This window comes from Mobula birostris, chromosome 1 (assembly GCF_030028105.1).
Source record: "Mobula birostris isolate sMobBir1 chromosome 1, sMobBir1.hap1, whole genome shotgun sequence".
Taxonomy (NCBI): Eukaryota; Metazoa; Chordata; class Chondrichthyes; order Myliobatiformes; family Myliobatidae; genus Mobula; species Mobula birostris.
The window spans coordinates 178,089,306-178,104,161 of NC_092370.1; the positions used below are offsets into that span (position 1 = coordinate 178,089,306).

Genomic DNA, 14,856 nt, shown 5'->3' on the forward strand with positions numbered 1-14,856 from the left:
AGGCTAACTCTTATTGACATCAATGGATCTGGGGTTGAGAGGGTAAACAGCTTTAAGTTCCTCGGCATCCACGTCACTGAGGACCTCATATGGCCTGTACACACCAGCTGTGTGGTGAGAAAGGCACAACAGTGCTTTTTCCACCTCAGACAGTTGAGAAAGTTCGGTATGGGCCCCCAAATCCTAAGAACTTTCTACAGGGGCACAATTGAGAGCATCCTGACTGGCTGCATCACTGCCTGGTATGGGAACTGTATCTCCCTTAATCGCAGGACTCTGCAGAGAGTGGTGCAGACAGCCCAGCACATCTGTAGTTGTGAACTTCCCATGATTCAGGACATTTGCAAATACAGATGTGTAAAAAGGGCCCATAAGATCATTGAGAACCCGAGTCACTCCAACCACAATCTATTCCAGCTGCTACCATCCAGGAAACAGTATCGCAGCACAAAAGCCAGGACCAACAGGCTCCGGGACAGCTTCTTCCACCAGGCCATCAGACTGATTAACTCACGCTGACTTGAGCATATTCTATGTTACATTGACTGTTCTATTTATTATAAATCACTATAATTGCACATTGCACATTTAGACGGAGATGTAACTTAAAGATTTTTACTCCTCACGTATGTGAAGGATGTAAGAAATAAAGTCAATTCAATTCAATTCAATGCAACTCATTTGGGATCCTGATGAAGAGTCTCAGCCTGAAACATCAACTGTTTACTCTTTTCCATAGATGCTGCCTGGCCTGCTGAGTTCCTCCAGCATTTTGTGTGTGATTAGTCAGGGATTCAAAGGTTATGGGGAGAAGGCAGGAAAATAGACCATGGAACATAGAATAGTATAGCACATTACAGGCCCTTCAGCCCACAATGTTGTGCCAGCCCTTAAACCCTGCCTTCCATATAAACCCCCACCTTAAATTCCTCCATATACCTGTCTCTTAAATTTCACTAGTATATCTGCCTCCACCACTGACTCAGGCAGTGCATTCCACACAGCAACCACTTTCTGAGTAAAAAACCTTCCTCTAATATCCCCCTTGAACTTCCCACCCCTTACCTTAAAGCCATGTCCTCTTGTATTGAACAGTGGTGCCCTGGGGAAGAGGCGCTGACTGTCCATTCTATCTATTCCTCTTAATATCTTAGTCATAGTCATAGTCATACTTTATTGATCCCGGGGGAAATTGGTTTTCATTACAGTTGCACCATAAATAATAAATAGTAATAAAATCATAAATAGTTAAATAGTAATATGTAAATTATGCCAGGAGGTATCTTGTATACCTCTATCATGTCTCCTCTCATCCTCCTTCTCTCCAAAGAGTAAAGCCCTAGCTCCTTTAATCTCTGATCATAATGCATACTCTCTAAACTAGGCAGCATCCTGGTAAATCTCCTCTGTACCCTTTCCAATGCTTCCACATCCTTCCCATAGTGAGGCGACCAGAACTGGACACAGTACTCCAAGTGTGGCCTAACCAGAGTTTTATAGAGCTGCATTATTACCTCATGACTTTTAAACTCTATCCCTTTACTTATGAAAGCTAACACCCCATAAGCTTTCTTAACTACCCTATCTACCTGTGAGGCAACTTTCAGGGATCTGTGGACATGTACCCCCAGATCCCTCTGCTCCTCCACATGACCAAGTATCCTGTCATTTACTTTGTACTCTGCCTTGGAGTTTGTCCTCCAAAGTGTACCACCGCGCACTTCTCTGGGTTGAACTCCATCTGCCACTTCTCAGCCCACTTCTGCATCCTATCAATGTCTCTCTGCAACTTTCGACAATCCTCTACACTATCCACAACACCACCAACCTTTGTGTCGTCTGCAAACTTGCCAACCCACCCTTCTACCCCCACATCCAGGTCGTTAATAAAAATCACGAAAAGTAGAGTTCCCAGAACCGATCCTTGTGGGACACCACTAGTCGCAACACTCCAATCCGAATGTACTCCCTCCACCACTACCCTCTGCTTTCTGCAGGCAAGCCAGTTCTGAATCCACCTGGCCAAACTTCCATGGATCCCATGCCTTCTGACTTTCTTAATAATAGCAATTATTCAGTATGGGATTGACAGAGATAATAAATCAACCATGATGGAATGGTGAAGCATATTCAATGGGCCAAATGGCCAAATTCTGCTCCTAGGTCTTACAGTCTAATTTATTTTACAAGTTCTCCAGCAATCCATTTCACCTTTTCTATTGTATCATGGAATATGATTATATTTGGAGTAATACGCACTGTTTTGATCAGCACACTTCAGTAAGATGTGGTAAAGCGACTCAATGGTTGGTGCACTTGTGTCTCTATTTGTTCATATTAAAATAAAACTTTATGAAATAATGAATGGATATAAATTGCTGTCAATAGATTTAAACTAAAATATTTGTTTAATGTTCCCTTTCGAGTAATTGAATACTACTTATTAATAGGAATTCATGCCAAGTTGCTAGGCTTTGCCAACACCATAAATTCAACATTTCTTTTGGGAAATCAGAAATTTCTTTAGCGACCCCCTGTAATATAACGTACCTTGGCAAAAAACTTTATCTCTTGCTCATGAGATTTGTCTGCTTTACCACTACTGACAATGGCCTCTGTCAATACAAAAATAAATGGTTCACTCACAGCAAGGTATTAATCTGAAATTAAACAGTTACAGTCAAGTAAATCAGATTAAGACAACTTTTGAAATGTATAAAATGGAGATCCAACTCTTCAAAAATAAAATAAATGACATCTATTAGTTCAAAAGGATATGCTCCCAACAAATAGGCAATTTGTGAATCTATCAAAGAAAGGAGGAAGGAGGGCTTCTCCTTTTAGGAATCAGGTCAAATGCTTCAAAAAGGTTTTTTTAAATAGCAGATGAGTTTCTCAGTTCATGTTTTGGCATTATGTATACTAGCTACATCTACAAGTGAAATGTTAAATGAAAGGGAGGTTGGGTTTGCTTCTGTGGATCACTTCAAAGTGGATTATGCCTGAATAGCACCCACCGCCCGAGTACAATTGTTCAACTCAGAGTGTATTGTAATCCTGCTGTGGTAAAAATCTAGATATCAAATCTTTCTTACAGAATAAAGAGGAGTGATTTTCTCACTCAAACATTGATATTTTTAAATGTACTAATTTTTCATGCAAACTGTAACTTAATTGGTGAAAAATTAATTATGGAATAGAATTTGGATCCTTCGGTTGATGGAGGGAGATGGAGGAAAATCCAGCATGGTGGGGGTGGGGGGGTACCTTCCAAACACTAATCATGCAATACAGTAATAGCACATCATTTGATACCAAAGTATAGCCTCAGCAATTCAACTTCAACAATGTTTCATAAACTCAGTATTTCGAAATAAGCACACAAGCCAATGTGCAGAAATTGGTTTAGAGACACAAATCATACAGTTTCCAAGTAAAGATGCGGGTGGGGGGGGGGAGAGAGTACAATCTTAACCCATGTTCTACAGGAAAATATAGGTAAGCAATTGAAATCTGCCCGAGCTGCCTGATTTCCAATGTAACCAACTGCCACAACCAGGTAACAAGTGGTAAGCAGATCCTTCTGTAAGTACAAGTCTGAACCCTCTCTCAGCATCAAGATCAGACACTACAGTTTTAAATTTAATTGCCAGAGAAAAATCTGACTTTTCAATTTCCTCTTAAGAAATTAAGAGGGTTGATTTTTCTCAATAATCATTAATTTGCCTTTTTTTAAAAATACAATCTGTTTGTGGATTTAGGGACAGGAGTATTCCTCTGGATCCATGATGAAGACTTAAAACTCCTTTGCAACAGCTGAGATGTTGGCCAATGTGGTTTAAGTATGGGCCTGGCATGATCACCACAAGACCCAGACCTGCATAACATTACATACACAGTATTGACCCAGAGTTGTAAATCAGTTGTATAAACTGGTATAAATCTTTGTGTATTAATAATTTAATAATGAGTATTTCTGTTGTAGTCTGTAACAATAAAGACAAAGAAGCAGTAACTGTTTGAATGTGAGTGGGAAGGAAGAACCACTTACCTAAATGCGCTATAAATTCCTGAGCTGTGTCGACACATTTTAACACCCTTACCAGGAATTTATAAGCAAATCGTTTCTCAAAAGAAGAAGAATCCAATTCCATATCTTTCAAGCCTCTGAAAATATAGCATAATGATCAAAGTGTTGTGACATACAATGTTTAATACTGATAACTTCAACAATGTATTATTACTGTTCAACACCACTCTGATTCTATACATAACATGAAGCTTCTCACATTGGCTTAGCAATTTCTGTGTCATCCTGCATCATGGTTAGAGACTGTAATAATGAGGACTTCAGAAATAGGAGCTGAAATCAGCCACATATACCTTTCAATAAAATCATAAGATCTGAACTTGACCTCAGATTCACATTCCTCATAGCACTTGAATTCTCTATAGATCAAAAATCAATTGCAGTCTTGAATATATTCAATGATTCAGCTTCTACAGCTCTCAACGGTGGAGAATTCCAAATATTCACAAATCTCAAAAAATAAACTTTCTTTATTCTGAGATTGTGTCCCATGTCTAAATTCAGTATCTCAAAGCTGTAATTTAGTTCTAGAAACCAATTTAAGTCTTTGTGAATTTCTAACTTGCAAATTGAACAATCTTGTTGTAGATCTTTAAATGTGCTATAAATTCCTGAGTGAATCCAACATCTCAGTATCCGTCAATCACCCTCAGGACTTTTTGTATTTCATGAAGATTACCTCTTATTACTTCTGATTCAAATGCATATCCATACAAATTGCTCACAAATGTTTCCTCACAGGACAATCCTTCTGTACCAGGAATCAACCTGCTGATCAGTCTCTAAACTGCCTCCAATGCAAATATATTACTCTTTAAGTCAGGAGCCTAAATCTCACAATAGTCCAGTTATAAAGAGGCTTTCTCACTTTCATGCTCACTATCCAATGAAATAAAAGGAAAACACTCTTTCTTTCTTAGTTACTTTTCTTGTACCTACTTCCTAACTTTTTGAGTGTCATGAGTGAGCATACCATTCTCCCACTTGCTAAGTTCCATCAAGCTCATCCATTACCTAGATACTGCATAGCCATTCACTTGGAGGAACTTGAGCAGCTCATGAGCCTTATCACGATCACGGGCCTTCTCCTTGGCAGTCAAGGTATCATAAGGCATAAAAGAGATTTGGCTGCCTCCACCTAGTTCAGGTTAGAAACAAGTTAGTCAATGACAAAGTTCAAAGAATACATTATCAGAGTATATAAATGTCACCATATGCAACCCTGAGATTCATTTTCTTATGGGCATGCTCAATAAATCCATAATAAAATAATAACCATAATAGAATCAATGAGAGACTGCATCAGCTTGGGCGTTCCGCTTGGGTGTACAAAAGACAACAAACTGTTCAAATACAAAAGAAAAAAATTAATAATAATAAGCAATAAATATTAAGAACATGAGATGAAGAGTCCTTGAGAGCGAGTCCAGCGGTTGTGGGAATAGTTCGGAGATGGGGCGAGTGAAGTTGAGCGAAGTTATCTACACTGGTTCAAGAGCCTGATGGTTGAGAGGGTAGCAACTGTTCCTGAACCTAGTGGTGTGAATGCTGAGGCTCCTGTACCTTCTTCCTGATGGCTTAAGTGAGAAGAGGTGATTGGTGGCAGGAGTTCTTGATGACAGATGCTGCTTTTCTGTGACAACATTTCATGTAGATGTGCTCCGTGGAGTGGAGGGTCATATCCAATACTTCTTGTAGGATTTTCATTGGTGCTTCCTTACCAGACCATGGTGCAACCAGACAATATACTCTCCACCACACATCTATAGAAGTTTGTCAAAGTTTTAGATGTCATTCTGAATCTTCACAAACTCCCAAGGAAAAAGAGGCACTGCTGTGCTTTCTTCATAATTGCACTTACGTGCTGGGCCCGAGATAGGTCCTGCGAAATGATAACACTGAGGAATTTAAAGTTGCTGACCCTCTCCACCTCTGATCCTCTGATGAGGACTGGCTCATGGACCTCTGGTTTCCTCCTCCTGAAGTCAATAATCAGTTCCTTGGTCTTGCTGGTTGTTGTTATGGCACCACTCAGCCAGATTTTCTATCTCCCTTCTAGATGCTGATTTGGTGTACTGATCATGACTTATTTATCAGAAAGCAAGCAATGCAACCTTCTTCCTGACAAATTACAGTGAAATTACAGTCAGAAAGCAAATCCAATGGGCTTTCAAAGAATATTCATTACATAGCACCTTCCACAATTCCAAGATGTTGTAATAAGCTTTACAATGAGGAATTTTGCAGGGTAGTCCTATTCTGCCAGAGAAAATGGAGTAGCCACAGACAGCAATAAATTATATGATCAAAAGGGAGTTGTGGGATCTTCAGTGTCTGCCAAAGAGGTTAAAAGTTACACTTGAATGATGATACCTCCAACAACACTGCAGTCAAACATGTTGTGAAACTTGGGAGTTGTGAAATAGTTGAGATATCTCAGATCATTTTCTGTGCTTCTGGGTAATTTTTGGTACTCCCAATAAATCCCATAACCAATCTATTTCAGCTTGCTGCAGCAAGGAACTTCACATTGAGAACTGTGCTATGTAATTTCGGAAGTAAATTTTTATTACATATATTTGGTCCAAAGAATGACGATGATTATGCAAGCAATACACACAAAAAATGCTGGTGAACGCAGCAGGCCAAGCAGCATCTATAGGAAGAGGTACAGTCGACATTCCGGGCCGAGACCCTTCGTCAGGGCTAACTGAAAGAAGAGATAGTAAGAGATTTGAAAGTGGGAGGGGGAGGGGGAGATCTGAAATGATAGGAGAAGACAGGAGGGGGAGGGATGGAGCTAAGAGCTGGAAAGTTGATTGGCAAAAGGGATACGAGGCTGGAGAAGGGAGAGGATCATGGGACGGGAGGCCTAGGGAGAAGGAAAGGGGGAGGGGAGCCCAGAGGATGGGCAAGGTGTTATAGTGAGAGGGACAGAGGGAGAAAAAAGAGATAGAGAAAAAAATAATAATAATCATAAATATATAAATAAGGGATGGGGTAAGAAGGGGAAGTGGGGCATTAACGGAAGTTAGAGAAGTCAATGTTCATGCCACCAGGTTGGAGGCTACCCAGACGGAATATAAGGTGTTGTTCCTCCAACCTGAGTGTGGCTTCATCTTGACAGTAGAGGAGGTCATGGATAGACATATCAGAATGGGAATGGGACGTGGAATTACACGTGTGGCCACCGGGAGATCCTGCTTTCTCTGGTGGACAGAGCGTAGGTATTCAGTGAAATGGTCTCCCAGCCTGCGTCGAGTCTCGCTAATAAATAGAAGGCTGCATAGGGAGCACCGGACACAGCATATCACCCCAGCCGACTCACAGGTGAAGTGTCGCCTCACCTGGAAGGACTGTCTGGGGCCCTGAATGGTGGTGAGGGAGGAAGTGTAAGGGCATGTGTAGCACTTGTTCCGTTTACAAGGATAAGTACCAGGAGGGAGATCAGTGGGGAGGGATGGGGGGGGACGAATGGACAAGGGAGTCGCATAGGGAGCGATCCCTGCGGAAAGCAAAAGGCGGTGGGGGGGGAGGAAAGATGTGCTTAGTGGTGGAATCCCGTTGGAGGTGGCGGAAGTTATGGAGAATTATATGTTGGACCCAGAGGCTGGTGGGGTGGTAGGTGAGGACAAGGGGAACCCTATTCCTAGTGGGGTGGCGGGAGGATGGGGTAAGAGCAGATGCGCATGAATTATGTAAGGTGTTTTCGTAATAAACTCACACATACAATTGAACATTTCAGGTATTGAAAAACAAATGCAGTTTGGTCACCACTCAAAAATATATGGCTAGAGATTTAGACTTTAGATTTCTTAAATGTTTTGGGTAGAATGTCATTCACCGTCACTAACATGAGAAACACAAAGTAGGAACACCTGCACAGTGGAATCTGCTTCCAAAAACCAGCTTCGTTTAAGTCAAGGGCAAAAAAACATTGAACATAGAGTTTTAATTACAGTCATAATTGCATATTTTGGGCATGGATGACTGAAGGCAAATTTCTATACCCCACCCTAACCATTCCTACCTCCACCACTGCCTTTATTACACTAAAAGAATCAATACATATAATGATCAGTCAGTATAATACAGTTCAAAAACAATTGTTGCAAACTCATTTTCCTGAAACTTTAATTCTGTTTCTCTCTTCACAGATGCTGTCTGACCTGTTGTTTTGAAAATTTTATGTTGTTACTTCACATTTCCAGCATCTTCAAATACTTGTCTTGCAAAATTCACAGACTTACCTTTGCTTTCTAATTCAGTTTTCCTTTTCTTGGCCCAGATATTATAATAGTTTTCGGCCATGAGCTCGGCCATTGCCTGGGTAAGAAACCAACAGCAACACAAGTTTCTCATTGCATTACTTATTAATGTTGATGTAGGGGCATACTGACAATTTACAACTCTCTTTATTACATGTGCTTAAAGTGACACAACATTTTAAAAACTGATAAATTAAAGCTACCACCAGAAGTATGCTCTAACAGTTCATCACTTGCTTATGAAGTAACAACATCAATAAAACATATATGCAAATCAGACATCATTTAACTGTGGAGAAACTGCAGAAAGATCCAGGGTGTTCTTACTATTATGTGCCTGACTCAATGTTACAACTAGAGTGCAAACCTGCATAGCTTCTGTGCTCTGATGCTTGACTCAGCACATGATTCATCAGAAGAGAGGGATTAAGTTATATGTTTGTATTCTTGGGGTGGGGGTTTAAAAAAAACAAGTGTTCATATATGTTGAAGCCATTTCCAGTATACTTACATTGTGTAACATTTACATTCCTCGATATTTAAAATGCTTGATTAATATTGAAATATTTTTGAATATCAGAAACAGCGACAGTGTTTTGACAACTGTAGTAAGAATTCTGGCTTAGTGAAAAGACAACATTTTTTCATCAGCTTGCAATGGACCCTGTGTGATAGGACATAAAATGCAGAAACCTCCACTACACACAATACGTTTACCAGGAGCTAAGGTTGGTTTTTGACATTTAATTCTTCCTGTGCAAACAACATGAGGACAGTGCAATCTATTATTGTGGGTACGAGATAAACACAGGGATGTGTAGGCCTGCATTGAGCATGAGGCAGGGAAGGGAGGAGTGGAGTCTGAGGGAAATATAGTGATGAACATGGTAAGAGTGTCCTTGGTGAGCACTAGGGTGATCTGAGGTGAGGATGGAGATCGTAAGCAAGGGGTGGGTGGGGCACTCTATGTACTGAACAGAAGTATTTTTTGGGGGCGGGGGAGAAGAACATGTCAGTCGTTAGTATGAGGTGAGAGAGATAAGCACAATGGAAGTGGGAAGCCTGGGGTGACCATATTGTGGATGTGTGGGGAAGGGTCTGTCGCAAGGACAGGGGTAGCTAATGTCAAGCTCATGATTGTGGAGGTGGGGAAAGGTTCTTGGTGAGCACTTGGAGAGGCGGTTATCATCGAGTATGAGGAACAAAATGTGGGCCAATGTGCGTGATGAGTAGGCAGGGCAGGTTTGGTCTGTGGAGGGCAGTACACTGTAAATCCTGTATCACGAACAAGAGGAAGTAATAATGAAAGTTGTCAGATTTATTTTGGCACCGGTAACAAATAAGCCCCTGTATCTTAATTTAGTTTTGAGTTCTATATCCCCTCCTCTCTCTGCACCTTAAAACCTGTTCATCTCTATTACTCCCCATTTTTTGGTGAAAGGCTGTTGACATTAAATATAGTGAGCACAAATAAGTCTTGACCAAAGAATTATGCAAGGAATTGGCAGAAAATTAAACCTGCTCTTACCTACAACAATGCTATTGCATCTTTTGCATCACTCATCAGAGTAGAAAGGGCTCAGACTACCTTCTCAGACAAGAAATAGATCGTCCTGCAGAGCTCCCCCCCCCCCCCCATCTAGTGCACTGGACAGTCAGCTTGAGCATTCTCCAGCTTTCTGCATTACTGTATATATCAATGATCTGCATGACAGACTTGATGTCTTTGTTTGTGGATGATACAAAGATAGGTGGAGGGGCAGGTAGTGTTGAGGAAGCAGGAAGTCTGCAGAGGACTAAGATAGATTAGGAGAATGGGCAAAGGGGTGATAGATAGAATGCAGCTTTGGGAAGTGAATGATAATGCACTTCAGTAAAAGGAATAAGGGCATAGATCTTTCTCTAACGGGGAAAGAATTGAGAAATTGGAGGTGCAAAGGGATTTGGAAGTCGTCCTAGTGCGGGATTCCCTAAAGGTGAACTCGAGGGTTGAGTCAGTGGTAAGATACGCAAATGTATTGTTAGTATTCATTTCAAGAGGACAAGAATATAAAAACAAGGATATAATGCTGGGGCTTTTTAAAGTATTGGTCAGGCCACATTTGGCGTATTGTGAGCAGTTTTAGGCCCCATATCTAAGGGAGGATGTGCTGGTATTGGAGAGGATCCAGAGGAGGTTCATGAGACTGATCCCAGGGAAGAAAAAGTTAACATGTGAGGAGTATTTGATGGCTCTGAATTCAGAAGGATGTGGGGGCACTTCACTAATAACCACCAAATGCTGAAAAGCTTAGACAGAGTGGACATGGAGTGATGTTTCCATTAGTGAGCGAATTTTGGATCAGAGGGCACAGCCTCAGAATAAAAGGACATTCCTTTAGAACTGAGATGAGGCAGTGAATCTTTGGAACTGATTGCCACAGATGGCTGGGAGGCTAAGTCACTGGGTATATTTAAAGCAGAAGTTAATGGGGTCTTGACTAATAAAGGTGTCAAAGGTTATGGGGAGAAGGCAGGAGAATGGGACTGAAAGGGGAAAATAAATCAGCCATGGTCAAGTGACAGAGCAGACTAGATGGGGTGAATGGCCTGATTCTACTCTTGTGTCTTATATGTTAAAAGATGACTTATATGAAAGGCCTTGATAGAGTGGATGTGGAGAGGATATTTCCTATGGTGAGAGAACCCAAGACCAGAGGACACAGCCTCAGAATAGAGGGGCATCCTTTTGGAACAGAGATGAGTAGGAATTTCTTTAGCTAGAGAGTAATGAATCTGTGGAATTCGCTGCCACAGGCAGCTGTGTAGGCCAAGTCTTTATGTATATTTAAGGCAGAGGTTAATAGATTCTTGACTGGTCAGCGCATGAAGGGATGTGGGGAGAAGGCTGGAGACTGGGGCTGAGAGGGAAAATGGGTCAGCCATGAAGAAATGGTAGAGCAGACTTGATGGGCCAAATGTCCTAATTCTGCTCCTGTATCTTATGGTCTTATGTTAAAAGTTAACTTATATGTCCAAAAGTGAGTGGATATTTTAAAAAGATGAGATGAAGTTTCTTGATAATCATCTCACTGATCAAGAAATTATAGGACAATTAAAATCTGGCTGTGAAGTGCAATCTTCAGAAAAGATGTTTTCAATTTCAAAAGGAAAGAAAACACAATGGGGTTGACCTTAATCTTTACCATGCAGAGGTGAGAATGTATGCAGCACTCTGAATCCATTTGGACATTAGCCTGGGCTGACCCTCCATCAATGCTGGAAATGCAACTAAGTAGTAGGATAATCAACTTCACCCTTGATTGTTGATGAAACAGCTGGAGATGTGTGAATACAATGATCTAAGCAATAGTATCCTTGGATTGTGATAACTTATCTCCAAGATGCAAAATTATTTGTACATCAGGAATGACTTCAATCACTTCGGTATTTTCCCTGCTGAATTGAACTCAGTTTGTTAAAACTCCCCCAATTTTGAAAGGGGAAGTTACATGGTTTTGGGCATTGAGTTCTTAAGCCAATTTCTAAAATCAGGCAAGATCTCCTCAGAGATCTTGACACCCAGGAACTTGAAACTTCTCACTCTCTCTACTTCTGATCCCTCTATGAGGATTGGTCTGCATTCCTTCGTCTTATCCTTCCTGAAGTCCACTATCAGCTCTTTCATCTTACTGACGTTGAGGTCCAGGTTGTTGCTGCGGCACCACTCTGCTAGTTGGCATATCTCACTCCTGTATGCCCTCTTGTCACCACCTGAGATTCTACCAACAATGGTTGTATCATCAGCAAATTTATAGATGGTATTTGAGCTATTCCTAGCCACACAGTCATGTGGATATAGAGAGTAGAGCAGTGGGCTAAGCACACACCCCTGAGGTGTGCCAGTGTTGATCAACAGCGAGGAGGATATGTTATCACCAATCCGCACAGATTGTGGTCTTCCGGTTAGGAAGATGCGGATCCAATTGCAGAGGGTGGTACAGAGGCCTGGAATGAAAACTGTTAAGTAGGGAACAAATGACATTACCAGTGTCGAGTTCTCCCATCCCTCCCATCCTTTTACTGATAAGTGGGGAAGAGATTAATACAGTGGTAGATAAAGGTTTGGATATATTATGTTTATTGTGAAGACCATACACTGAACAATATCCTACACAGTTAGATAATCACATCAATATTAGAATAGTTTAGTTAGGGAAAGTTAGTTTTCGTGTGCAAACCTCATAACCTATTTCTGCATGTCACATGGAAGACCAGCAGACCAAAGCAAAATAAATTAATCAATATTAATACCCATCTCAGTTTGACTTCACACAGTGAAACTGTCTCTTCTGAATTGTATCAAATATTCAGCACAAACCCTAATAAGCCATTTACTGCTTTTGTTAATTTATCAAGATTAAAGTTTGGGCTTCGCTGCTTGAGAGTAAAATGTTTGCAAATGAAGAGTGACTACTTTGGAAAATTTCCCATCAAGCACCTTTATCTGTAAACAAAAGTGGATGAAATTTGATCACATTGCAGAATGTCTAGTTTGAACTGCAATTTATATGAGAAGGCAGGCAGCAGATGGTGCCACTGACCTGATTCTCTCTGGAGAGCAGAGCATTTGACAAGTCAACAGGAACTGGAGTGTATCCCCCTGAACTCTGCAAGAGACAATTCAAGAAGTTATCACCACAGATTAAGTCGCAGTTTTGCTCTCAATTTGAAACAAATTAAATGCCTTTATCCTGGACTACTTAGTAAAAATATTTGTACAGTACTAGTAAAGACTTGGGAGGCTGCTATTCAGCCCATTGGGTTCATGCTAGGTCCCAGAGGGACAATCCCATTCATCCCATTCCCCCCATGTTATTTCCCCTGTTCCCATACAACTTAATTTCTCACACAAACCCACTAAGTCATTTAACTTTTGTGTCATTAACTTGAACCATCTTGGGAAGTGGGAAGAAACTAGAGTGACTGGAGTACGGAGAGTCATGGAGAGAACATGTGAACTCCACATTGACAACATCCCTTCCCCTGGATCTATGACACATTAGCTTCATTTACTATACTTGCCATCAGTTGCATGAAATGAACATTTTTTTCATGCATTGAGTTACATTTGCCTCTGGATTTGCAGGTAAGCAGGAAGATCCAAGGGGCTGTGAAGCAGATGAAGACTCAGTAAAGCTGGGAATGAGGAGGACTTGATCAATACAAATGATCATTTGTTCCTTGATTCCCAACAAGGTAAGTGGCCAAATTGACACGATGGTCAGGTGTTGTGTGGAGAATCGCAGAGGAAGTCCACAAAAGGGAATTTGGCAGAAGGAAAAATGTACTAGCTGTGATCTTGGCATGATTGGTGAAAGATATCAGGGCTGCAGTGAGAGGGGAGGTCAAAAATAGCAAAGGAGTTAGTGATAAAGGAAACAAGGAAAGAAATATCAACATTTTTATGGGTGGCCTTTCACCAAGTGACTAGGGTAGAACATCCGCTCCTCCTGGCCAACTTAATGTGGAGTTCATTTCTCATCTTTCCTTCACTTCACATGGACATACAAAGGACCAGCAGGGTTTAAACCAGCTGTTTGCTCACACAGTGGGACACCTACATGGAACTAAGTCTGCTACTGGAGATATACCAGCAGGTGTATATTCGACCCATTGGGTCATATTCAGCATTCTTTATGTTTCATCACACTGCTTGTTATTTTCCCATCTTGTCGTGTTAACATCAAAACTATTAAGTCAGAATAATTTGGGAAATTCCATTGGTCCAATTACTTATTAATTTAGAAAGATAACATGTACACTAAATGAAATCTCCTCACATCAAGATCTTGCAGGTGCTAACAACTTAATTCAAATCAATGCTACAGAGATAACTGGCTTACAGGGTCTGATCAAAGCTGAACATACACCAAAAAGCCACATGAATAAGTGAAATCTAAAATGAATATTTCTCCAATCTCTTCATAAAACATACTTGAGAAAGTAACAGGAGCCGCTTTGGTAGACCGAAGGGAAGTTGCTGTACCTGAGAAGACTTGCGTAGTTTTTCATTTTCAATGTGCTGCATCATGGCTTCACTTTCTTTTGTCCTTTCGATGTTCCAATTTAAAGCCAACATGATCCGGAAAGATTCCTTGGATGGCCAGCAATACAATCCCTTTTCCTGTGTAGCAAGTGTAGTTCAATTCAATAATTTTAAAACTATATTGGAAGTACGCAAAGCAGTTTTAAGGACTCTGCAAATTTCCATGACTACCTGATATTTATAGACTTTGCTGGAGTGATGCATATACATAAAAAATGAAATTAAAATTAAAGCATTATGAGGTTTATATTGTTCTTTTATTGTGGATAAACCTATAGACACAAAGTCAGACCCCCAGTTACATAGTCTTGAGGGTCGTGTATATATGCTTTAAATAATGACTCCAATGTGTCATCTCACGTGGTGGCCTGTTTCACATTTCTGCTGTACACTGGTACCTCCTTGCTGAT

At 40.8% G+C, this 14,856-nt stretch overlaps 1 protein-coding gene across 7 annotated transcripts in view; it reads right to left on the reverse strand.

Annotated features, from left to right (window-relative positions):
* The window catches only part of ryr3 (ryanodine receptor 3), a 380,802-nt gene that overhangs the window by 132,033 nt on the left and 233,913 nt on the right, over positions 1–14,856 (reverse strand). For all 7 annotated transcript variants that reach the window (XM_072266800.1, XM_072266764.1, XM_072266754.1 and 4 more), the window contains 6 exons: positions 14,387–14,524; positions 12,942–13,007; positions 8,341–8,416; positions 5,105–5,228; positions 4,052–4,167; positions 2,551–2,615 (listed from right to left, as the gene is read on the reverse strand). In XM_072266800.1, coding sequence (XP_072122901.1) covers positions 2,551–2,615; positions 4,052–4,167; positions 5,105–5,228; positions 8,341–8,416; positions 12,942–13,007; positions 14,387–14,524 — 585 coding nt within the window. The remainder of the gene's footprint in view (positions 1–2,550; positions 2,616–4,051; positions 4,168–5,104; positions 5,229–8,340; positions 8,417–12,941; positions 13,008–14,386; positions 14,525–14,856) is intronic.